Source organism: Mesocricetus auratus, unplaced genomic scaffold (assembly GCF_017639785.1).
Source record: "Mesocricetus auratus isolate SY011 unplaced genomic scaffold, BCM_Maur_2.0 Super-Scaffold_100004, whole genome shotgun sequence".
In the NCBI taxonomy this organism is placed as follows: domain Eukaryota; kingdom Metazoa; phylum Chordata; class Mammalia; order Rodentia; family Cricetidae; genus Mesocricetus; species Mesocricetus auratus.
The window spans coordinates 72,166,780-72,193,604 of NW_024429189.1; the positions used below are offsets into that span (position 1 = coordinate 72,166,780).

The following is a 26,825-nucleotide window of genomic DNA, read 5'->3' on the forward strand; positions in this document are numbered from 1 at the left end:
ACACACATGTACACATACACAAACATGCATATACGAACATACCATACATGCAAAAAACTCCGTATGAATAGCTATTTTAAACATATCAAAGTGGTAGTTTGTGATGGATGTGAAGAAAGTATGTTTACTCTGCTATTAGTAATCTCATAGTCAACGTTGTTGAGGTTAAAGGCATTCTTAAGAATTCTTGGAATCTTACTGGCATTGAACTAGTCATCTAGTCCAAGTACTCAGATTACAGCTGTGTATCACCATGCCTTGCTAACTAGATTTTAAGGGAACTTTGTGGATTGAACACATTGAAGAAATGTAGGCTACAAGGAATGCTTCGTATAGTCCAGACTTAAAAGGCTTCATTCAAAAAGGAAATTGAGAAAAACTTACAAAGAACAGTAGGGGCTCAGAAACAAAGTAAATACACCTTGTTTACTAGCACCATCAATATAGGGGGAAAAAAATCACCAAAATACAGTGTAGCATCATTTCCCAAACTGAAATTTTAATGTTAAGCATAGCTTTAGGGGCTGATATAACATTCACCATTTTCTCAGTACATTTCAGTGGCGTAAGAGATATCTAAAATTCAAAAACTGAAATTGTGTGCATGCCTTTAATCCCAGCACTCAGGAGGCAGAGGCAGGTGGATCTTTGTCAGTTCGAGACCAGCCTGATGTACAAGAGCTAGTTCCGGGACTAAAGTCAGAGAAACTCTGTCTAGAAAAACCAAAAAACAAAACAAAAAAAACAACAAACAAACAAAAAACCTGAAATGTATTCTTACTAAGCATGTCTTTTAAAACTTACCAGACTGAACAGCCCTTTGTGGCATTTTCTGGTGTTTCTTTTGTTCAGTCATCCCCACTAATCTGTACTTGTAAAATCGTCATTATATAAATATTCATGTGTGGGTAATGTGGTGGTAACCAGGAAATGAGAACATTTTGTATATGTGTGTTTAAGAAGGCATTTATACCTTTCTTAACGATTTAGCAAACAGCAATAATATAGTTTTGTTTTCTGAAATGAAATCCCCAAGAGGAAAGTCTAGGAAATGGTAATAACCAAACTGACATGGAAATTGTTGATATTTAAACACAAAAAACGTAAGATCAGAAAGTTCAGTCATTAAGATGTATCTAGAGAATACAGTTCAGTTGTTGTCATTTCCTGTTTGTCAATCAGATACTTCCAGCATTAGCAGAGTTGCTGACACTGTGAGTAACTGGAGTATCCATCCAGATCCCAAGGGACAGCCCAGTGGAGAGAGGAATGCAACTGTAAAGACGTTTTATGATTCTCCTTTTCCCACAGAACATGTAAGTCAATTAAAAATATTGCTGAGCAGACCTCAGTGAGCTAATTCTCCAGATATGTGTAGCACTGTATGCATCTGGATACTATAAGCCCTAACTGATCTCCAGAATAATATCAAGAGGGCAACATGGCACCATTTTTCACAATTAAGGCGGATAGAAAACAGCAGGAAAAAGTCACAGCGTATAAATCAAGTAGATACAATCCAGCCTGTTTAGGGAACTGAGGCATCGTTTATATACTCCTCTCTGTCACCTCAGCTTAGAAACAGTTGATTTGAACATCCAAAAATTTTTATTAATAAGCTATCAGACTGATTACTTTGTATTATTTTGGAAATGTATGAAACGATAAAATCTCCATAATGCAAAGGTATATGCATTAGACAGAGTATTTGTAGAGATCATATAGCTTCTAGGAGCCCATTACAGTATAAGAAGAACAACTGATCATAGCTGACAAATTACTTTGTTAAATTAAGTTTTATATCTTAGTATATAGAACTTTACCCAAGTTTGTGTTGTTCAAAGTCTTAACAAACAAAACAAACCCTGACCAGTGCTGGTGTAACTGATAAAAGGTAAGCAATGGATACTCATGAGACTACCATAGCAACACATTCTGTGTATCTTTGAGCATTTGGAGGCATTAAACAATTCTTTCACACTACAAAAGCGCATGCTAACATCCCTAACGCAGTTTTCAGCCATGTATCTCATTTCCCTTTTCAAATGGGAGAAACTCAAATAAATAAAAAACAACTCTTCTCACAGTAGTGAACTTGGCACAAGGAAGCCTGGCACCCCAATAGAGAAAGTCATAATCAAAGTAGAAAGCAAGCTACAATGTGATGCCAAATCTTAACGTGGTCCGCCTAACCTCCCCTCCAGCATTTTAAGGGTCCAAAATATATCCCTTGAAAGCCCCTTCTTGTGGTTAATCTATACGTCCTTTGTATCTGACATCTAATGTTCTCCCTGCAGTTAATGTTTCTCACGATCTGCATTTACACATTTTATAACATGTTTATCACATATCCTGTAAATATTTTTTCTAATTTACAGATGAATTACACAATTGTGAAATATTTTCCCAAGGTCATTTAGATGTATTATCTATGGTGGACCTATATTACATGTCCTAGCTCAGTCCAATGTTGTTTTTCTTAATTTTTCACAATAGAAAAAAAAATGTTTGATTTACTGGAACATGTAAATAAAACTTTCTATGTGAAGTGGTATAATAAGCATCATTATCCCTCTAAACTTATTAGTTATCACATAATGCAGGAAAAAAATCAGAAGTAGGGCTTCTAGAATAAATCACATTTATACCTCCTTTAAGGATAAGGAAAATGGTATTAGAGCAAGGCCACACTCACACCTTTACAGAGCCTGTCGATCATGACAGAACTAAGCGGGGAGGCAGTCTGGTCTGCAAAGTCAAAAGTACTTACTGGTGCTTTACAGAGCTCACCAACCTCTTATACATGAAGGGTGGCGTTACAAGGACTAACAGCCAGAAAAGAGGAATTTCGTTTTCACCACAATTTTGTTTCCCTCACCAGTTCTGAAAATAAATTTAGGTGCCAATCCAATTTCCTCATGGCTTTAGAGGGTGCTTTTTATTCTTCTGAAATTAGGCGAAGAGTCTGCTGCAATCTTAACTGTATTCAGAAGATGCCAAGGGCCCAGAATAAACAAAGCTATTGATTTTACATACCTAGTACCACAGGTCTTGCAACAAGTTACAGGAAATACAAGGTGGAAAGAGGAAGTGGGAAGTGGTGGATTCTAAAGACATAGGACAAGGAAAATTGCTGACAAATCTCAAAAGCTGGAACTAAAATCACTGCAATGGGCTGCAGAGACCACGTTGCTAAGTCAAACTAGACCTGACCTGCAGTCAGTCTGCCTTCACTGTGGCAAGTCTCTGGTCCCACCTCTTCCATTCAAGAAGAGACTGTCGATATCTGCCCTTTTCTGATCAAGAAAAAAAGTGAAAGCAGGATTTTAGTAAATTGCTAATGAATCAAGTATTTTGGTGGCAAAGTAAGAGCACTAAATCATGCAGATAAGTCTTTTACTTCACTTCAGATTTATTCTATTCTCCTACCCTCACTAGTGTCTTGTGGGGGGGGTGAGCTAACTCAAGTATGTTGAGCAGAAATTATCAAATGTACAATTAAATTTCATATCAGATTCTAACTTCACAGTAACAGCAATGTCTAATTCCCTAAGAAGCTAGTGGGAAAACCAAGGCCCATAAAAGTTGAATAGGACTTACTCAAATCCAGAGATCCTAAACTCACAGAATTTTACACAAATATAGCAATTCTCAGGGGAACTTTGATTAGATTCTAAACACTGAATTCATTTAAAAATTGTTATTTACTTTCCATTAGAATGAAACGTTACACATATGCCATGCTTACCAAAAATAGACTTTTATTTTAATGTTAGGCACCTCAAAGGTCAATTAACAAGAATCAATGAACAAAAGAATGACAGAGTCCACTTTCTGTGACAAGTGGTCATTTCCTACAATTTAATTGGTTTATTCTATACTAAACGATGGGGTATGGAATATGATGGTGCTTTTTTGTTTTATTTTGGTGGGTTTTTTTTTTTCAAGACAGGGTTTCTCTGTGTAGCCCTGGTTGCCATAAAACTCGCTCTGTAGACCAGGCTGGCCTCAAACTCACTGATTCACCTGCCTCTGCCTCCCAATTGCTGGGATTAATTTCTAAGACCAGAAGGAAATAATTGTTTCCACTATAAAATGCTATGATCTAAATATTAAAAATAGCTAAACTTCATATTTATATTAAAATGTTTATCATTAGGTTGGGATCTTGGGATTTTAATGTAAATTATTTTGTATTTATAAAATATACATGTAAATCCTTCACACCAACACAATAACCACTACCCTATAGCTATCTAATTTTCTCTTTAAAAAAAAAAAAGATTTGGAATCTTATCTGAGGACCAATTTTTTTCCACATGAAACCACTTCAAATTTATTTGATAGGGATAACTTGGAAACAAAATATTTAACTCATGATAGTTACATTACACATTCGTAAAAGGTACTGTGTTTGAAGCAGTCTAGTTTGACTGCTTATGAAAAACATTTCAAGGCCCAGGAAAGAGCTCACAGAAAAAGGCAAGATAGAAGATTCTGTAAAATAATCAAGAACACTTAGAGAAGGAAAACTAGCAGCTGGCATGTCTTCCTGGGTAATGGAATAAAAACAGTTTTTAGTTTCTTCATATTCCTATTTTCTAGTATTATCAGAAAAAAAATCTCTTAAACCAAAAGTTATTTTTTGAACATGGCATTCAGATTTTGCGTAGTGTCTTGGAAGCATGCCTCTTCTGTCTCAGTGCTCCTTCCTGCCCTTCTCAAGTGTCAGGAGCCTGACAGAAAGGACCTTTTCCTTTTAGATTTATGTTTGGATTTCCAATCTTCCCCCACTTTGACAGAAGTTACCAGACATTTTTGGGAAGGGAGGGTATGGGAGACACTGACAGTTATCTGCATTTTTAAATTTATTTCATCATAAGCCCAAGACCTTTCAGAAAACATTTGCGGTATCCCTGGGACGCACAAGTGCTCTGAGAGTTACTACATAATAAGCCTTTTATTCACATTAGGGACTGCTGCTCCCAAACGACTATAGTAACTCTAAGTCTGCCATGAAATAGCTTATTCTACATTCCTAGTTGCAGGTGTTTTGGATTTTCCTTACTGTCATTTGTATGGTAATTTTGGTAGTAAAATAAATGTGGTCTCTCCTAGGTGAAAGCAGAGCCTTGGATTCCAACTGTGCAACAAAGTCATTCCCAGGCAAAGGAAGTTACAGACAATCCTGATCTACCTGCCTTTTCTCCTGGTAACAATGACTGGCAGAGCCTTATGATAAACCAACTAGCTGAAATTGAAAAGTTACTAAGCTTAGAAAATGACAACCAGGTCAAAAAAAGAAAAGCAGAAGAGATGCTGGAAAAACTAAGTGACTAAATGTTGATACATCTTTCAGCAGTGAAACTCATATACTTGGGTGAAAGACTGTTCATTCATCTAAGCTTCACAGCTAGCTGATTCACCCCACCTTTCCCTAGTACGATGAAAACCCCCATCTTGTATTTGTAGAGCCTCCAATTAGCATCCAGGCCTCTTTACCTTTTATCGTCCCTTGATGTATTTCCTTCAAACACTGTTTGTTAGTGCCTTTCTTTATAGAACTCAAGGATTAAGATTAAGATAAACTGGCCCTTTTTAACATTTCTTGTTTTCTAGTGTTTGTGACATTCCTTAAAACCAGAAAATAAATGGCCAGACTAGTCAAATTTTAGTTGATAATGTTTTACTATGACTTAGAACTTTTTTTCCTCAAAAGAACAAATTATTCGCATAAAAATTCAGGTATCTGAAAGACTCAAAAGGCTATTTTTCACTTTGTTCAAGTTTTGTTTCCAGGCATTTAGAGTGTCATACAGCTGTTGCCACTGCTGTTTTCCAAATGTCCGATGTGTGCTGTGACTAAAAGTAAGAACAAAATATTAGTCAATCATTGAATTATTGAGTATTCTTTCAAAATGTTAACACAGTTAAATCTTCCTCAAATCAAAATTAAATATCATTTTAGAGTTGAAGGAGAATTTAGCATTAGGTATTTAATTTTAGAAACTCTTTTATCAGACTGATCTCTTTAACAACTATAAGGCAGACACAAAGTCATTAGTATTCTAGCCAGTGCTTAGCCATTAAATGAAATGTGCTGGAAAATAGGACTCTTTCATTAAATAAGCTAATCACATTCGGTCTGAACCTTAATAAAATTATGATAAACAGCCACTATTTAACTACAGCCAACTGGTAAGGGCACTACCTTGGTTCTCTAAACATTTAAGTGAAATAATCATAACAAACTAAATTGTCCTACAGAAGAAAGCCAAGTATTACAGTTCTTACCTGACAACTACTTTTCTCTGGGTCTGATCAATTTTGCAGTAGACCATTTTAGTTCTTACAGCTGAAAGAGATTTTTACATGTTAGTAATACAAATGATTTCTAAGGAAAAACAGCTAAGGTATGACCAATTGGCGAGAATAAAACTCTATATTTGTAGATAACATTATTTTAAAAGATCAGCTCTTTGAATTAATACAGAAAATGTAACCAGGAGGAAGGTTATATGGTATCTGATAAATGCTGAAGCAAACTTTATAGTGTTACAATGTTTTTACTGGGAACTCTAGTTCAAAAAGCACTAAAGTGGCTCATTCAGCCCTTGGAAGGTTGAGACAGGAGAATTATCTTGAGTTTAAGGCCAGCTTGGGCCACAGTTTTGTTTTGAACCTGTCAAAACAAAGAATTCTATTCTGTTCCTTCAAATAAGGTATTACTTCTTTAGATGACTACTGGAACTTAGATTACTAGAAACCAAGACAACAGTTGGACACATTTTACTAACTGTACAAACTTGCCAACTTCAGAATTAAGAAGCTTGGAAAAATATTCCTGGTTAACAGTTATGTCATTCTATTGCATTAATGTGTTTAATCCTTCTGATCACAAATAACTGGCACATTCCTGTCCTACAGGAAGATGTGGGCTAAAATTTCTGTTCATTTGTTTTGAGACAGTCTTGCTATATACCCCTGGTTGACTTGTGGTAGTCTTCTGCCTCAGCCTCCAAAGTGTTAGGATTATAGGTATGCATCAGCACCCCTAAGGAAACATCCCTGCTTCTAACCACTGTACATAGCATACTGTGAGATTTTGGAAAACAGGACAAAAGCCCAAAAGCCACAGAATTTACATATTCACTGACTTTTTGTTCTACAAATAAATTTGTTAGCTGCTAAATAAACATGTCTACTTCCAAACACACCAGCCTTGTTAGCATAATGCTCATTTTTCAAGATAAAAATCTTAGAACTATATCTAGATAATCTAGAAAGCAATGAGAATGTTCTATTGCCTTACCATCAATAACAAATGCTTCAACATCATCAGCTCCAATCTGTAGCTCTTGTTGCATTGTATCAAAAGAAATCTCTTTATTTTCCACCGCCATTCCCATGAAAGTGAGGAGTCTCATTTTTGCCATATTTTGTTCATGTAACAGACCTGAATAATGGAACAGTGAACCCCGTTGAGTGTCCATACAAAGGTTTGCACAATCACACTTAAGATGTAGTTGTCACTTATGTGTGAGCACTTACATAGAGCAAACCTGACGAGTTATATTTGGCATAGAGTACCGATTTTTTTTCTAACTTATATTATCTTATAGTAATGAGTAATAGAATACAGGTGAATGAGCTACAAATACTATTTTTAGGCTCTAAAGGTTTTGTTTACTTTTACAATTTTTAGGAGATGAAAAAATATATAGCATATTTCATGGTTAAATTACCTAAAACTTATGTTCACCAAGAGCTCTTCATTTAAATAGGTTCTGTGTCACAAGTACTGGAAAGTAAGTAAAGAATCCTGTTATCTAAAACGAGGAGCTCTTAATGAACATGTTTTGTATATCTGATGGTGTAGTGCTTGCCTAACAACTATAAGGCACTGAGTTTGGTTCCAAGTACTGCACACATACAACTCTTAAACGTTTTAACTTATATTTCCTTCCTTCCTTCTTTTTTTGCAGACAGGGTTTCTCTGTGTAGCCCTAGAGGGCCTTGAACTCAGAGGTCTGCTTGCCTTTGTCTCCTGAGATTAAAGGTGTGCGCTACCATGCCTACCTTATTAGGTTATATTTTTATATGCCATTTCCCTTCTGGTCCCTCTGGATTTACAAATCAGGACTGTCAAGGTTTGCTTATCATCTAACATTTACAGGTCTATATACTCAGTATTAAAATTGTAGTTAGCAGATATGCATGTTTGTTAAGGGCAAAGAATAAAATTATACAAATCATTTAGTATTTGTACTATAATCTCTAATGATACACACTATTAGTTATTCAGATCACAAAGAATTGTTAGAAGTAAACATAACAAATTATTTTATCCTTTTTCTTAAAAAAATTAAACCAAAAGAGATCAAGTAACTGTTTTATAGTTACAAAGTAGAAATTGTAGGCAGGGAATTTAAGCCCATTTATGAAACAGCGTAAAACCACAAAATAATCTACAAATTCTAAAGCTCTTTGGATCCTCCGCCCCTTTTGACAAGATCTCTCTACATAGTCCTGTCTTAGAACTCACTATACAGAGCAGGCTGGCCTCGAACTAAGAGATCTGCCTGACTCTGCCTCCCAAGTGCTAGGAATAAAGGTGTCCTGTGTCCTGGTCCTAAGCAGATCTCTAGCAGAGTGTTATGTACTTGTTTTGACAGTATTATATTATCAAAACAAGTTTTAAAAATAGAATTATCAAGTGTATTGTTAAAATTATTTTGGCACCCACAAATAAAATGTCAGTTAAAACATCCATGTATTAGTGGAAGACTAGGGAAGATCGTTAATACAGAGCATGATCATCTGTTAATTAGCTGTAATTGCGATACAGACTTCCGATTTGGCACAGATTCAACAAAAAACATGATCATCATAACTCAAATGAATGAGGTACACAAGTAAGTATTGCTGAGTTTAATGGTAATCTACAAGCATCAAAAAATTAATTAGTGCACATTAACCCTAATTAACAAATGCAAATAAGATGGTGATTAACTTTCTGAAGCAAGAGGGTAGCAACTGGGTAATACCAGATTACATGTGGACATGTTAGGGCAATTTGGGTGACACAAGATAATGATATGACTGGCCCAAGTTGTCAGTGTTAATTTAAAAAAAAATGTTTTGACAATCATGCCACCTGTGGAATGTAATACATATAACTTGATTTTCACTGTAATAAATACCTAGTAATACATATAAAACTTCCAACATAAACATGTAATAACATTTCTCCTAAAGTATCTGTAAAAAAAAAAAGCCAATTTCTAGTTGAAGATGTTTTAAAAAAAAGACAAATTAGGGAATTTGTTTTCTAGAGGTCAAATAAATTAGCAGTTAGGAATTTGTTCCTAGCAAACAGTAAGTATTAGAAATTTCTCAAAAATCCCTTCACATTCTCAGTTCTATGTACATAACACAGGCCTCTGAGGATGAAAAAAACAACACAGACTTGTGCTTATGGAATAGGTTAGTGAAGCTGTGTCTTCCACTATACCTTCTCCACCTTCTTTCTTGAGAAAAGGCTCTTACTGAACCTGGATCTAACCATTCTGCTAGACTGCCTAATCTGCAGACCTTGAGATCTGCCTGTCCACGAGTGACCAACACTGGGGTAAGACAGACTGCCTCTCCCAGCTTTGACATGGGTACTGGGATCTGACCCCAGTTCTCATGTTTGCACACCACGTACCTTTACCTACTGAGACATCTCTCTAGCTTCTAAAACTACCCTTTAAATAGTTTACTGATGCTCTTGTGCAGGATCCCTACTGTAAAGGAAAATAAATGTATCAAAGGAATGAAGATTATTCCTGTAATGAATTGCATGAAATCATTTATTTTTGTCTAAATAGCTTACTTTTAAACAAGGAACCAAATACACAGCCTTTAGAACTCCTGTTTTGAAAGGTAAACTATTATGCAGGTGAAGCTTGAGTTACAGATCTGAAGGCAGCAGCGCTTTGGTTCATGAACTGGGCTCCCTTCCTAGAGGAAGGCTCAGGGCTCTCCATCGTATTTCAATTTTAAAGTTATAAAAAATCTAATTTTATGGAAACATTTATTCATTACTAATATGTCAAAACCTTAATGCAGTAATAAAAAAATGTGCATCATTGAGCAATTTCTGCATTGTCACTGACCCTTGTCTTAAAATGCTGCAATATAGAAAACGCAGTTTTAATGCATGCAATAGCTTATGAACCAGTGCTCCTTTGAAACAGTCAATTACACATCGATGGGGGAGTGTCAAAGTGTTAATTACTACTCCTTTTGCCTTAGTGCGTAAATAAAGAGGTTGCTGACATTAACATTCCATCACTTGGCTTCATGCCACAAAACAAATTAACTGGGACAGAATGTGGTTTTCTAGGTCTAGTGCACCTGGCAAACTATTCTACACAGACACTCATGGGTCTATTTCATCTTGGTGTATTTCAAATGCCTTATGTTCAAATTGTCAACTTTCCCCCAAACCAATAGCTGTACAGAATGTACAGGTGACTGGAATTAAGGTTAACAAAACTACAAAATATATTTAGTTAAGTAAATTCCATAGTCAACTTCAGTACCTACATCTCACATAGCCAATAAGATTAATCATTTGATTTTAGTATGAAACACAAATCAACCTCTACTGTATTTTAATTGCTGCCTACCAGGAAAATCAAGTCCCTTTATTTCAGTTGACTTAAGTATTTTAAACAAAAACAAAACCTGTGAGTTTTAGGACACTTAAAACCTGTTCAAAGGCTGGCTTGGCTAGGAAAGACACTTACCATCAAGTGTAACAACCCAAGTTTGATACCTAGGACCCACACACTAGGAGAACAGACTCATCAGAGTTGTCTTCTGACATTATATGTGTACGTATACACACATGCATGCACGCACACCAAAAACTAAAATTTTAATTAAAAACACAACACCAGAGATGAATTCAGATTTTTTTTACGCTGTCTTCAAAATGTAGTTCAGCGCTTTTACTACTGTGCAAATACCACTACACATCCATTTTGGCAGTGGAGTCTACCATATATGAAATATTATTTATTAAAGGGTGGGGGGAGAAACATGATACAATTATGCAACTACATTATTTTTTATACACATTATCATGCATTCCAAACAAAAATGTTAAAAAAAAAAATCCTAACCATTAGCCTTCCATCATCAAATCCTGCCAGCTTTTAAAATAAGTATTTCTATGTCAGGTATATTGGCTCATGTTCATTCCGGTCTTTCCCTCAAAACAAATAAAAACCAACCCGATCAAAACCAATACTTACCAAGTGAATCAATGAAGTCTTTATTATTCTGATAGAACTTGACATATGATGCCAATTTAGCACTCACAAAAATGGTTAATAACTATAGAGATAAGAGACAAAATATTATCAAGACAGAAGCTGGATGTGCATTCAGATTTTATGGCACTGACTTCTAACAATAATTCTCCATGTTTAGTGTGGAAGCCTTCACCCAGGTTACTGCCCAACCACCCATTTAGTTCATTAAAAAAAAATTCAGGAAGTACATTGACCTATAAGCTACCTAGCACAAATGGAAAACAATACAAAAAATTAGTTGTCTTCAAAACTATGAACATGGATTCTTTCGTTTCTAAGAGAATGTCTTGCTATATATAATTCATGCTGGTCTTAAACTTTTGATCCTCTTGCTCCAGCCTCCCAAATGCAGGAACCAAGACTTGCTATTCGTGTATTTTGTCTTAATCTGGGGCAGTAATATTAAGTAATAAAAAGAAATGTGTATTAGTGATGTTCAAAATGTCCAGACTAAGAAAGAAGATAAAGGAACACTGTTTAGTAGACAGATAAATCTGGTCCTAATCCTAATACCAGTCTGTTCCGAACAGAGGGTAGGATCTCTCCAGTAACCTCCTGCATGAATTCCAAACAAAGGGGACTGCTGCTTCAATATGTAAGACTCCAGAGACAACACTATTCATACCAAAAGACAAATGACTTACATCATGGATAAGCTCGCCTTCCAAAAATTTGACTGGCTTTAGAGTAAGAAGATGGTCAAAAAGAAAGGCATTTGGATCCTTCAGTGCCCGCACAATACACCTTGATAAGAAAACAAAAAAGTAAGCTGGACCTTGAAATCCTAGCTAGTCTCACATAAGATACATTTTAAATCAGTAAACTACGAGTTCAATATATGACGACAGAGGATACAAATTTGGGTTAAAACAGGTATCTTTTTATTGAGGTGTGCTTTTTGTTAGTTGTAACATAACTAAGAGCTCACAGGTGTCACATCTCATTCACCCTTACAGACTGTTCTCATGACCGTGTTAGAGATGAAAGAAACTCAGAAAAACAAGAAACTCACCTCGAAATACAAATTAAGGTCCAGGGTGAAAGTTTAAACACTGATAATCTAACTCCAAAGCAGGGACCTTTGCCATTATCTATCTGTGCCAACCCCTGCTGTGTCCAAATCAATGGGCAGTAATAACTCTATATGGAAATGTCTTAAAAATACAATTCCAGCCTCACTGTTAAGTCTAGGGCTATGAGAATCCTTAATTTCTCATTAGCAACTGGTTTGACAAGTAACCAAACTTTTCCCTGCCTACATACCTTATTAAGAGAAACTGACCTCAGAATGAGTTCTAATTCTTTGGCTGTGCTTATTAGTCACAAACAGCATAAGCCTGCACAGTAAACACCAACTGGCTATTTCACATGCGTTATTAATCTCAATGTGCTACTGACTAGCTCTGGCCTGCTGGCAGTTACAGAGATTTATGTCAGCTGCTGAACTGAATTCTGTAGCTCATCTAGTTGGTAAGTGCTCACCCAAGCAATGCTCAGTTACCTGTGGGCATCAACTCGAGCCTGGGAAGCATTGTCTTCTGTGTAACTCCCCAGCAATTCCACCATGACCTTTGATGCAGCATCACTAGAAAAAGCATCATTTCAACAGCTTGAATTTTGTTAGTCATTCATCCTCTATAAATACTTATGCAGATATAAAACAGTGACCAAGATGGCTGTTCTCAAGGTATGACAGGTAATCTGAGATGCCAAAATAGAAAATTCCCTTTTACTGTGAAACAAGTTAAGGTGGAAGGTAGGGCAAGATGACTTGCCAGGCAGAGGGGAGTATAAAGGCTCAAGATAAGTTTTTAGGACAGTATGGTTGTTAAGTCAGTATCAGGCACTTAAATCACTGCTTAAAATAGCTTTCCAATTTAAAATATCCTTAAAATTATGTGGATGACTGGGCAGTGGTGGTGCACGCCTTTAATCCCAGCACTCGGGATGCAGTGAGTTCGAGACTAGCCTGGTCTATAGAGTGAGTTCCAGGACAGCCTCCAAAGCCACAGAGAAACCCTGTCTCAAAGAAAAAAAAAATGTGGATGGTCAATTTTTACTATTATAAAAGGGATAGAATAATTGAATATATTTATTCAACTTGGATGCTTATACAATGCTTATCCTGGCTGGGGATGTATGTAGCTCAGTGATAGTGTCTCCAAAAATCAAGCAAACAAAGCCAGCATTTACCTTTGCTCTTTCTTACTTCACTTAATTTGTGAATCTTCAGCCAGTTCAGAAATTATTGTTAAGCAGAGAAAAATTAGGTTTCCCCCCTTTCTTTTTCTAGAATTCTTCCCCTTCCTATCTACATTCAACCTAAGCAGCAAAGTAGGAACTGTTTGCCTTAAGTGCAAAGACAAATCTAGGCAAAGTTATGTGGCACTTGACATCTTAAACACAGTGTTCTAACTATAAAAATAACCTGATGACTACTCATGGTCAATTATCTTATTCTCCATCCCAGGCAACCAGCTTTAGCAACCAGAGTATACTTCAACCTAGCACATCTCAACCAGTCTTTTTATTAAAAATCAAATACTCCATTTAAAATGCACAGCATGGCAGAACATAAAGGCTTAGTGAACTAGGATCAGTCTTTAAAATGTAGACATGATATGATACGCAGACATACATGTAGGCAAAATAGCCCTACACATAAAAATAAAACACACAATAAAGTTTTTTTTAAAAAAAGAGAAAATATTTAGCAGTGGTTAAATATATTTTAATAGCTAACACCAGGACATGTCCAGTAGTCCTGGCAGATGTCACTGACCTACCTGGATTTCTCTGAGAAAAGCTCTGGAATTCAATTTCCTTTCTATACATAACAGAATAAGAACCAAACAAATAATGATGAAGAGAAATTCTTCAGGGAAGAATTATCAACTCCAGCAAGCACCTGACATTCACAGCCAATCAAACACCCATCACCTAAAACCACTGTGTTAGAAAATCAACTCAATTCCTAAAAGAGAACTTAAAAATGCGAAATATAACAGGAAAAGATAGTCATATTCAACACTAACCAGTGTTTACTTAGTAATGAAGCCTTTAAAAACCCACCTGTGATGTCCTTAATGACCTGAGGTACGGAGTGGTGGAACTGTTTCCACTTTGAGGTACTACAGATACACTAAGCAGTCTATTCTATTCAGTATCTGAACTCCAGAAGCCTTACTCCACAGCCTGAACACTGAAATACACACCTGTCCTTAGAGTCTACATGCTCTCCATCTGAAATGGTCTTCGAAGTAAATACTTCCTCTCACCCCTTTACTGACAACTTGTAAAAATGTTGTTACAAGCAGGCCAGCATGGAGTAAATGACCTGCTGCCAGGATCAGAGACCCACACCACATCTGGTTTAAGTGTTTCTGGGCATGCAAGTCAGGCTTTTTCACTAATGCAAGCACTCTACTAATTATGCTCTATCCCCAGACCCTGGCCCAGTTAGTCTTTGCAGCTAGCTTTTAACTTAGTAGCTAAAATCTAAGAAACAGAATTCTGTGGAGAACAAAGGAAAACTACTGGCTCAGCTTGTCTTCAAGAAATGTCCCCACCTACTTAAACAGCTGAGGAGATCATCAGTATAGTACTTCTGAATACCTTTTCTTACAATCCACAAGTGCCTCATAAAGTAGTCTTAAGAGGGTGTGTTTCTTTTCAGTGGTGAGCTTCCAGTCGGAAATCCACTTTCTCACCTACAATGAGATTTATGAAAGGAAAGAATTTACTAACACAGCTGAACAGCACATGCTCCCTTTAAAACACTTAGAAGGCAGAGTGGGCAAGAGGATCAGTTCAAGCTCACCCACAACCACACAGCAAATCCAAGGCTAGACTAGGCTACATGAGATCCTGTCTCAAAGAACTACAGCTCACAAGCCACAACCTAAGCAAGCAACTTTCCCTACCAATAGAGCAGGCGGCACTCCACAAGACACTCACTTGATCCAGCTCAGTTGGGATGTACTGGATGGCTCCACACGATGCTGCCACCTTGATGAGGCTGCAGTACACTGTGTATCTTACAGGAGTGTTCTTATCCATCCCGTGGAAAAGGTTGCTGAGCCTGGTTAACACATAACAATGTCTCAAGTTAGCGAGCAAAGTACTAACTGAAGTTAACTGCTCTCACAACATCCGATGAGGCACTAATAACTACTTCATAGTACAAAAGAGGGAACTGGGGCACAGAAAGTTAAGAGACTGCCCAAGACAAACCTAACAAAAGCTGCTGACAGTCAAATCTCAAAATTGCCGCTTTTAACAATCCCAATTTAGCTGGGCGCTAGTGGCGCACGCCTTTAATACCAGCACTCGGGAGGCAGAGGCAGGCGGATCTCTGTGAGTTTGAGGCCAGCCTGGTCTACAGAGTGAGTTCCTGGACAGCCTCCAAAACAATACAGAGAAACCCTGTCTCGAAAAAACAAAAAACAAAACAAAATCCCAATTTATGCCATACAAGCATAAATTGGATTGAGTGTTTTGCTTCTAAAAGATTTATTTTTATTATTCAAAATGTGTGTGTGTGTGTGTGTGTGTGTGTGTGTGTGTGTGTGTGTGTGTGTGTGTGTACACGAGTACTAGCAGAGGTCGGTCTGACATGAAACAGGAACCAAGCACCAAGCTCGGGTCCTCTGTAGAGCCATCTCTCTAGCCTCCAGTCCAGTCTTAAACTTACAATTGTAATCTGAGAGATGGGCGTTCACCTTCCCGAAACTTGACCAACTTTTCACACAGACTTTCAATCAATGCTTCTTGCTTGTCTGGTTCCAGGATCAAGAGGAGGGATACCACACTGTTCATCACACTTTCAACATCTACACAGGCAACAAGAACGTAATCAGCAGAGATAGAACATTCACCATGTCTAGTTCAGTATGTATTTCTAGTGTTTTAATACAAAGACGCTCTAAAAATACACAGTTTGGCTACTGTAAAAGTTTAAGACACTTGATTTCAGAGAGAGAAGTATATAGCATCCAGGAGTTCACATTGTACCAGCACCATTGCAAAACCAACAATCAGAAAGCAGGTGATCATTTACATGTTCATTTATTTTGTGAATTTTATGACTGGTATACTATCCAATCATCTTGAAATTACCAGTTGGATTTTAGGCCAGCCATCCCTCAACTGAAGAAAACTTTATAGCTTATGCAGTGCAGAGAATTACTTAGAAATGAAAGGCTCTTAAACTTCTAATTGGCTAACTCACTTTCAAGTATTATAGATATTAATTCCACACAAAGTTTAATCTTCCAACTTTAACAAAGATTTCAGAACTCACAGTACAGAAATTCTAGCTGTATATCAATAATTGGGGAGCAGCCTAACAATTATATATTACTTGAAATGCCCTCTTTTGACTGATGTCTATCCAACCTCTTCAGTTCATTTTAAAACAATCAGCACCTAGTATTTGTAGAAGAAATAAATAAAAGGTGTCCCCAAAATGGAAGACTTTACTGGTCTAACAGAAAAAACTGAAATTATAAGAAAAGATTACATTAAAAACAACTGCTTGGTAATCTTTAATTCAAAAAATACTTTCCTATATTTTGAATGTATCCTTTCCCTTCCACACTGCTTAGAAATCTTAAAGTCTCAAACCAAAGCAAACAACTGACAAGAAAAAATTTAAGGTAGAGAAGTTCTTATGATTAGTAAGAAATATTTTGTAGAAAGAATTAAAACAAACCTTTATCATCTTCCTTCAGACACACATCACAGGCTTCAATAATCTGAGCTAAATCTACATGAAGTCCACCTTCCGAGTTCTCTTCTGAGATCTCAGCTCCTTTTGATTTCAAATAAGCACGAAGTTCAGCTGCCTGTGAATCAAATAGTGTTGCTAAATCTCTATGTTCATTTGCAAAACTGGCTCATGATAAAACACAAAATATCACAGCCATCTGCCTGCTAATCAATCACCTCAAGTTGTGTTGATCCCCTCACTCCCCTACGGAGCCTATGCAGACACACTTCACAAAGATCATCTTCACTTTCCTGTCACCTGCAGCCTGCTCAAAGCAAATGCTTTCTCATATAACCCAAGGGGTTTCTACCGGGAGGGACAGGGACTGCAGAGAAGTCAATCTGATTAGGGTCATCAGAGCTTTTGGTTCACCAAAACAACTAATTGCTAAAGTAAGTAATTTCTGCTTTAGTCCCTAATTATGATCTTTAAACATGATTGCAGATGACTTGTTAAGTCTAATAAAGTAAAAAACTGAAGCAGCAGAGAAAAGAATTTCACTAGAAAATGCACAGGTGGTAAAGAACTGTGGTTTCAGCAGCCGAGACTGAGGCAGGGAGCTCTCCATCGGTTCCAGGCCAGCCAAGACTGCCAGTGAAACCCTTCTCACAAAATTAAAATAAAAGAATTTTGAGACAGGGTTTCTCTGTGTAACAGCCCTACCTGTCCTGGAACTCGCTCTGTAGACTAGGCTGCCCTCAAACTCACAGAGATCTGCCGGCCTCTGCTACCTGAGTGCCGGGTTTAAAGGCATACAACACCACTGGCTTGCTCAAGTTTAATGTTTTTATATCATTCTTGCTGGCCACAAGTGGTTATGGGACAGAAATTAAAGAAACAAAAACAGACAATTCCAGTCAAACCGAATTTTATCAAACATAATGGTGAAGCAGTCAAATTATGTGCCCAAAAGGAATAGCGTGAAATTCATGTATTACCCAACAGTAACATAAGAACTGGCATTGTTGCCCGGCGGTGGTGGCGCCTGCCTTTGATCCCAGCACTCGGGAGGCAGAGGCAGGCAGAACTCTGGGAGTTCAAGGACAGCCTGAACTACAGAGGTAGTTCTAGGACAGCCTCCAAAGCTACACAAAGTCCTGTCTCGAAAACCAAAATAATAACAACAACAATAAACAAAAGCACTGTACAATATGACCAATGACAATATTCACACCCTGGGTAAGTACCTTTTCAGTAAACATTAGCCAATTATTGGTAACACACTCCACTGCTATCAAACACTGTTTCTTCTGCAGCTTTCTATGTGTGCATAACCCCCTCTCGGTTAAGTTTAACATAGGAAACCTCAAGTTTCTGTCAGTGGGTAGCACAACACGAATACGACAAACGTCTTCAGAAAGTAGTTTAGGTTACCCAAAAGAATGTCATCCCAACGATTACATTTCTGATATGAGGAAAACGCTCAGCATCTGTCCTGTCTACCGAAGTGTAACCCTCAACTAGCAAACTTCAAGTGTCAGGGTGGCACGCCAGGTGCGTCTGCCTCACAGCACGGACGTGGGGCTGACAGGCGGGGTTGTGGGGCAGGAAACACGGGTCAGCGCAGACACACAGGCCGCCTAGGACAACACGCCGGCTCCAAGTCGCCTTCCGCGGACTGCTCACGCCGACCACACGCGAGCTTCGCGGACACTGGAGCGCGGCGAGTTCTAGTTCGTCAAGCGTGACTGCGAACGAGCAGGGCGCCCACCGGGCCTGCGTCCGAGACCCGGGCTCAGGGCGCGCCCCGCCGCACGGCGTCGGCCCCGGAGGTCCCCACACCCGCCGCCCCGCGGGCCCCGCAGCGTGCGCCGCACCTGGTCTTCTTCGCTGATGTCGATGAAAGCCGGGACGCTCATGGTGAAGGCCCGGCTGCGGAAGACTCTCCGCTCGAGAACCACGCCGACCGGAAAAGGGAGCAGGGCCGCGCGGCGTTACGCAAACCACTTCCGGGTCAGACAGGCCGGGTCTCGTGGGCGGAGCCTGTAGCGTTACTTCCTCCCCGCGGACCTCTGGTTCTGCGCTCTATCTCACCTCAGCGGTGGCTCCTCCCCCGGAAACTTAGGTGGGTTGGGCTAATTTGTCCCCAGTCCAAACGCTGCGGGTCAAGCTCTGCCCCAGGCAGCTACGGGAGCCTGCCTAGGCTACACCTAGTGAGCTCTAGCTGACTCTGACCGCCTTCCAGATGGCTCCTGTTCTCAAAGCCTTTGAACTTTTGTTTTTCTCTGTTATGCTTCAACCCAGTTTACTGATCCAGTTATTAAGCAATGTTCCTTGCTACCTGAGAGTGACTGGATTTCAAAGAATGCTCCAACTTAACGAATAAGGACTTACCCAGAATACACAACATCACAGTATCTATTAGGTATCTGTTAGGGATTGACTCCAGGATCTCCCCTCCATAGATGCCAAAATCTATGGGTGCTCAAGCCCCTTATGTATAAATGGCTTAGTGTGTGTATATTACCTCTGCATCCTTCTATATACTTTATCTCTAGAATATTTAAAATATCCAATACAATGTAAATTCTGTGTACTGTGTTTTCTAGGAAATGACAAGAAAGTCTGCGAAGCTAGTGCAGACAGTTTCCTAGAATATTTTAGTCTGCAGCTGATTGAATCTGGATGCAGAACTTGGAGCTATGGAAGGCCAATTATATAAAGAATATTGAAAATGCAGTATAGATGGGGAAATGCAATTTAAAAATGAGCTGAAAAAGTAAAAACAGATCTCATCAGAGAATATGCACATGATATCTTCCGTTGAGAAAGTGCCCCATCAAATGGCCTGTCAGGCATTTTCTTGATTAATGACTGATGTGGGAAGGTCCAGCCCTCTAAGGGTGGTGCTACCCTGGGTAACTGGCTCTGAGTTGTATTAAAAAGCAAGCTGAGCTAGCCAGGAGGAGCAAGTCAGTAAGCAAACCTCCCTTCAGTCCCTGCCTCCAGGCTCCTTCCTTGGATTCCTGTCCTGACTTCCTTCAGCAATGGAGTATGACCTGAGAGTTGTAAAATGAAATAAACCCTTTTTCCCATGTTTTTGCCAATGTTTTATCACAGCAATAGAAAGCAAAATAAGACAGTCTTCCGGGGGTACTGGTTGCAAAATAGAATGAGCAGCAGATACACTCTCAAGGAAGAAAAGGAGGAAGGCTAGTTGAAAAGAAGGGAGCAGATTTCTGAGGGGGAAGGGAAGAAGAGAGGAGTGGGAAGGAACAGAGAGGGGATGTGGAGGCTGGAAGGTAGGGGGTGGGAATGCTAGTTACAATACTCTTCTCAGAATTGTAGATGGGAGAAGATTCCCAATAGTCCTGTAAAAACGTTGATATACCAGTTAATAGTTAAATTCAAAGCCAGAGTAGACCAGGCTGGCCTCGAACTCACAGAGACCTGCCTGCTTCTGCCTCCCGAGTGCTGGGATTAAAGGCTGTGCTACCACGCCCATTGAGATGAATAATTTTCAACCCTACTTGCAGTTTCTTTCCCTTTTCTTGATGAAAATGTGTTGATCCAATTGTTTTCAATTTTAATGTTGTCAGCTTTTTCTTCAATATTTCATTTTAGCTCATCAAAAATTTCTTTAAAAATACATATGTATTGTTGAATATTTTAATATTAACACTCCCCCTTTTTAACCACTCCCCTCCCACCCATTTTTTGAACCTTTTACCTTTATTCTGTGACTTTGGGAAGTAAAACAATGTGACTTCAGGGGATTCTCAAGAGGAAGATAGTGAAAGGATAGGGACAAAATTATTGGAGCCGTTAGATATTTACTTGTTCATTTAAAAACTTTTCCATCTCTCTGACATAATTAGGTACCAGACACTATTGCAGGTGTTTGAGCTGCCAGAGAGAACAAAATTAAGGCATGCCGCTTATTTTTTATGTTTGCTGTGACGGAATTTATTGTTTATGTGCACTAGGCAAGCTCTATATCACTAAGCAATAAACTGAGTCCTTGTCTTATTAGGGTTACTGTTGCTGTGACAAAACACCATGACCAAAAGTAAGTTGGGAAGGCAAGGATATATTTGGCTTACACTTCTACATCATAGTCAATCATTGAAGGAAGTCAGGACAGGAACTCAAATAGGGTAGGGACCTGGAGGCAGGAACTGACAGAGAGGGCATGGAGGGGTGTTGTTTACTGGCTTGCTCTCCATGGCTTGCTCAACCTACTTTCTTATAGAACCCAGGACCACCTACAGGTGACACCACCCACAATGGGTTGAACTCTCCTGAATCAATCACTAATTAAGAAAATGTTCTACAGGCTTACCTACAGCCTGATCTTATGGAGGCATTTTCTCTTAATCAAGATTCCCTTTTTTCAGATAACTCTAACTTGTGTCAAGGTGACCTAAAATGAGCCAACTCAATCCGCTACAATTTTTGATGATTCTTTTTGTTAATTTTATTTATTTATTTATTATTTTTGTTTTTTCGAGACAGGGTTTCTCTGTATTGTTTTGGAGGCTGTCCTGGAACTAGCTCTGTAGACCAGGCTGGCCTCGAACTCAGAGATCTGCTTGCCTCTGCCTCCCAAGTGCTGGTATTAAAGGTGTGCACCGCCAACGCCGGGCCAAATTTATTTTTTCACTGAGTGAAAAACAGCATTATTTTTAGTTAATAAAATGTTTTCTGATCATGTAAGATTTTTTTCCCAAATAAATTTCCCTTAACTCATACAAATGGTGGTAGAAATGGGATTTACTATATAGCAGGAGAGATTCTGAATGTTTCAGAAAAAAAATTTATAGTCCATTGAAACTGGAATTAGCTGGTTCCAAGTCAATGCCTGACAGAAAATGGAGGTTACGGGTGTGTCAAAAACAGTAAAGTAAGAGGTACCACTTGCTACCACAATGACAATCTGTCATTACTATATCATATCCTTGAGACTTTCTCAAATATGTCCCAAAAACAGAAGGAGCAGAAAACTGAACAAAACCCTAAACATTCTGGAAGGCAAAGCCTTTGCTCTGATATGGGTGTTGGTTTGCTTTTGAGTTGGAGGTCTCATGTAGCCACGGTTGACCTCAAACTCATTGTGTAGGCTGCAACTGACCTTGAAAACTTAACTCTCATTTCTACTTCCTGAATTAAAGCATACTGCTTATGTGAATGCTGGGGACTCAAACTCACAGGTACTCGTGATGGCAGAACAATTGCTCTTGCACACTGAACCGTCTCCCTGACTCTCCTTCCATGTTTAATTCTTGCTAATTAAAAATTATGGTCTACCTGCTTCTATCTGTTTGGGGAATGTGTATCTGTGTTGGGGGAGGGCCTGTGGATTGTGGGCATATGCAAATGTGGTGTTTAGGGGATAACTTTTGAACTCAGGTCCTTAGACTTGCACAGTGCCCATGGAGCCATCTCAAAGCCACCTCTTAATTTTACAAGGCATCACTTTTTTTTTTTTTGGTTTTTTTACGAGACAGGGTTTCTCTGTATTGTTTTTGGAGGCTATCAGTCCAGCCCGGCCTCGAACTCACAGAGATCCGCCTGCCTCTGCCTCCCAAGTGCTGGGATTAAAGGCGTGCGCCACCACCGCCCGGCAAGGCACCACTTTTTTAGAGTTGACTCCTTTGCTTTTGTCTATGTTCCTATTTTGATGTGGGAACTGCAGCAATCCAACTAAAACTAAAACCTAGCTGTGGCCTTGAAGGCAAAAGTCACAGTGGCAGGGAGAGGTGGAATGGGGCTCATGTTCTGATACCAGGAAGATGTGGTGCCAACCACGACTGCCTTTCTCTGGGCTTGTTTGAATGTAAGAGGAAATAAACCTCCGTCTTGTTTTCATGTGCTATTACATGGGATCTGCCTCACACAAAGGAACCTAATTTTGAGCGACTCAGGAAAGTTTGAAGTCTGAAGTCATCATTTTGTAAATGGAAGTCTTCTTATTTATGTAAGTGTGTGTTGCTGGGTTTTATTGTGTGCATTTATGGTGGGAATCATGGACTCCCCTGGCTGTTGTGATGTAATGCTGAATTCAGAACACTACTATCCTTTTAGGATCGCAGAGTTTTACAGCTACTAATTAAGTTTTATACTATGAGGCAGCCTATGATTACAGAGGCTTTATAGGGAAACAACTGGTGTTGAGTTCAGCTGATGGGCGCCTTACTGAAACAGATTACTCATGAGCTACAACAGAGTGAGATCAGAGCTTGACACCTCAGACCCACTGACCACAGAAAGCACTGTCTTCCAAACAGCCTTGGCACAAGGGGGAAATGCCTCAAGTTCACTTCATGTGACACAGCCAGCTTTGGAAACATTTTATGAATCTGTTGGGTCTGTTGAGAAAGACATATTTATCATTCGTGTTTTTAAAGTGATTTTAGAAAGGCATGCATAGCCCAGTGGGATGAATTTGCTGTTTGTCAAGAGACTTAAGAGCAGTAAATGATGCAAATATAAGAGGAGATTTATACACTAGTCATCTTTAATTTTTCAAGGAAAAACCCTTATTATTCTGAGCTCCTATATGAGCCACACCGACCCGAACCTTGGTATTTGTCAGGGTTCTCTAGAACAGCACCAAGAGAATGTGTGGGTAATTACAGGAGGTGATTTATTAGAACTGACTGCACCATCAGAGGCTGGGTAGGCCCCTGGTTGTAGGTTGGGGAGCTCAGAAAACCAGGAACTGCTCGGTCTAAGAAGCTGAAAACTTTGGAGAGGAGCAAGGGAGCTGAAGGGTGCTGGCTGGAGGCTCGGAAGCTGAGTGGCTCTGTGTAAATGCTAAGGTAGCTGCTGCCTGAGCTGGGGCCAGCACTCACACAGAATCAAACCTCCCCTTCTCCTGTTTACTTCTCTGAGCCTCAGACCTACTAGACAGGGCCACACTGAACATTCTTATTCGAAGCATCATGCCTTTAATTAGGAGGCAGAGGCAGGTGGGCAAATCTCTGTGAATTCAAGGTCAGCCTGATTTATAGATCAAGTTCCAGGACAGCCAAAGCTATGCAGAGAAACCCTATCTCAAAACAATAAAAAATTAAAAAAAAGGAATGTGTGAACCCTTCACCTGTTACAGAGCATGTACTTCTAAATCTTTGTATTGAAGTATAACGTATGCTCAGAAAACCACACAAGCTGTGTAACACACACTATGGTGAGTCACCAGGGGTCTCCACCCTGTGTAGACTGATGATAGGTTTTATAGATGCAGGATGCTGCTTTGGAAAACAGTTTGGCAGTTTTTAAAAGGTGAAATGGTGATTCTACCCATAAGTATATATCCAAGAGAACTAAAAAGAATATATTCACATAAAAGCTGGAGCATGACGGCTAAGGTGGCAGCTTGTGGTAGTGATGAAGCCCTGAGTACAGTTACTAAAACTGAAAAAAAAACAAAGCAAAGCAAAATATAAAATTCAGCCATACATGTACATGCATATTTATAGTTGCATTGTCCTTAAAAAGGACAAAATGACCAGCCTGGACTACCAAGTGAGTTCCAGGACAGCCTTCAAAGCCACAGAGAAACCCTGTCTCGAAAAACCAAAAAAAAAAAAAAAAAAAAAAAAAAAAGGACAAAATGTTCATAGGAGCCAATGTCCATCATTTGGTAGACACACAAATGCAACATATTTACACAATGGAATATGATTGATCAATAAAAAAGAAAAATGACATACATGCTACAACAGATGTGAACCTTGGCGATAGTATGCTAAATGACATGTGGGTCTTGGGTGGACATTTAGGAGTCAAACGATAGATGAAGCAGAAGGGCACCATTTCTTGACCTTTTTTGTTTGTTTTGCAGCTGGGATGTAGATGTAACACATGGTTCATAAAGGAACAGGAACATTGGTATGTGGAGTTCTCTAGAAAGCTCATTAAATGGGAGCAGATTTACCTTTCAGGACCCTTACCATCCCCCCTTGGGAACTGGAGGTGAGGCATCCATTTTGCAGCCCCAAGGTAACAACAAATGGAGGATGGATTCTGTAAGCCAAAGGACAGCACTCAAAAGCTAAAAGCACCCTGTCCTGGATCCTTGGGGAACTGCCTTATCAGCCCGGGGGAAATGTGTCTCCAGACTTGTGATTTTCCAAGAACACACCGCTTATCTGTGCAAGCCACAATGTGTCCATTTACTTTTGATGCTTTCAGCCAACCTTACTGAAAACATGTGTGAGAATTGGAGGGCTTCAAGTAACAGGCCCTAAAATCCAGAGTTGGCTTAGTGAGTGAGAGGTAAAGCCTTGATAGGAGGGCCTGGCTGTGCGAGCTGCAAAGTGCAGAGGACTCTTGTTACACGGTGTGAAAACATTCCCCGTGGAAAACTGTCTCCTTTTGTCTCTTGGGACATAAACCATGATGTTTTATGTTGTTGTTGGGGAAAGAGTAGACTTTAATTTATGTTGTCAGAGCCTGGTAACTTCTTGCTCCTGTCAGCCAATTCCCAAAGGATGGGGTAAATTCAAATTAGAGCTGGTAACTTTTTAAGTGGAGATGACAGGTAAGACAGTAAGGTAGAGCGCCATTATCTCAATCCACGACGTGTTGGTACAACAAAATAGCCGAGGTGCTGTGTTTTATGAGAAAAGAGGTTTGTTTAGCTAATAGTTCCAGGGGTCCAAGATCAGAGAACCACTGTCCTGGTGAACTCTCAACTTACTGTGTCCCACCATGGGTGAGAAACAGAAAAGAAACCGGTGGCAAGCAGAGGAGGCCAAGGACTTGTTTTGTAACAACTCAACCACCCGAGAAGCCAGCATTAGTCCCATCCAAGACCTATGACCTCACAACCTAACTACTCTGCATTGTGTCCCACCTCCTAAAGATTACCCCATCTCAGCAGGGCCAGGGTTTGCAGCATGAGCACAGATCCCTATCCCTCCTTCTCACAGGGGCTGCGTAAATGGACCCAGCTGTAGGGGACTTTACAGCCACAGAGCTGAACCATAGGGTACCTTAATATATAATGCACAGTAAACAAGGCTGCACTTGGCTTGGTATGAAAACATTGTCCCCATCCTCCTAGGCTGTTTGGTGTACAAACATCACCCATTCATTTTGAAAAAGTGAATAGGCTAATAAGAATAGTACTGGATTGAAATTAACTCCCAGTCGCATTTAGACACTGCTTTAACACAGTCCTCACAGCTCTCTGTGTGATGACACCTACTGCCTACTTCAATTGTTTATATTTTACACCCTGTATTGGTAAGCACTGGAGCTTAGGATCGGGTACAGAGCTAATGGCCAGAAAAAAGTCTTGGTCAAAGCAAATCTGATTGTTTCTCTTATTAAAATACCTAGGAATGGCTGAGCATTGCTTATGTCGGTATTCCTCAAACTCCTTTGCACCTGGGAACCAAATTCTTGCTCTTTCCCACTTCACCATCCATCTTGAGCCTCTGCATCTTAGCAGATAGCTGGACCAGGATATGTGGACGGAGTCTGGAGCAGGTGTCCGTTGACTCACACTTTGAGACACACTGGCCTATTGAGTCAGATCCCAGCTCCTGACACATTCCAGGTCCCACCACAGTGAACTGCTTTCCCTCAGCACACCAGCCTGGTTCAGATTCCAAGTCTGCATCTAGAGTGTTCGTGCTCCCATGTTTACTGATGAACACACACATGAGCTTTTGTGACTCCCATGAGACCTCTTATTTTAACATTTTATTTATTTTTACTTTATATGCACATTTGTCTGT

The 26,825-nt window shown here is 39.3% G+C and overlaps 2 protein-coding genes across 2 annotated transcripts in view; one reads left to right on the forward strand and one right to left on the reverse strand.

Moving 5' to 3' along the window:
* Ccdc73 (coiled-coil domain containing 73) overlaps positions 1-5,553 on the forward strand; it is a 108,704-nt gene extending 103,151 nt beyond the window's left edge. The window contains exons 16-17 of the mRNA XM_005064544.4: positions 1,183-1,316; positions 5,119-5,553. Coding sequence (XP_005064601.1) covers positions 1,183-1,316; positions 5,119-5,340 — 356 coding nt within the window. The 3' untranslated portion in view covers positions 5,341-5,553. The remainder of the gene's footprint in view (positions 1-1,182; positions 1,317-5,118) is intronic.
* Positions 5,554-5,669: 116 nt separating this feature from the next.
* Eif3m (eukaryotic translation initiation factor 3 subunit M) lies at positions 5,670-19,107 on the reverse strand. The gene is made up of 11 exons (XM_005064828.4): positions 18,954-19,107; positions 17,080-17,212; positions 16,060-16,198; positions 15,324-15,447; positions 14,982-15,076; positions 12,868-12,951; positions 12,011-12,110; positions 11,307-11,388; positions 7,313-7,456; positions 6,295-6,355; positions 5,670-5,862 (listed from the first exon to the last, which is right to left on the reverse strand). Exons 1-11 carry the CDS (start codon positions 18,993-18,995, stop codon positions 5,742-5,744), a joined length of 1,125 nt encoding a protein of 374 aa, XP_005064885.1. The 5' UTR covers positions 18,996-19,107; the 3' UTR covers positions 5,670-5,741.
* Between the last annotated feature and the right edge of the window lie 7,718 nt (positions 19,108-26,825).

Excerpts from the sequence above, each read along its gene's own strand:
- Eif3m (XM_005064828.4), bottom strand. The coding sequence starts at position 18,995 with ATGAGCGTCCCGGCTTTCATCGACATCAGCGAAGAAGACCAG. Across the intron at positions 16,199-17,079 it reads TCTGAAGGAAGATGATAAAG|ATGTTGAAAGTGTGATGAAC; the intron begins GTTTGTTTTAAT and ends TTGCCTGTGTAG. Across the intron at positions 11,389-12,010 it reads AAGGCGAGCTTATCCATGAT|TTATTAACCATTTTTGTGAG; the intron begins GTAAGTCATTTG and ends TTATCTCTATAG.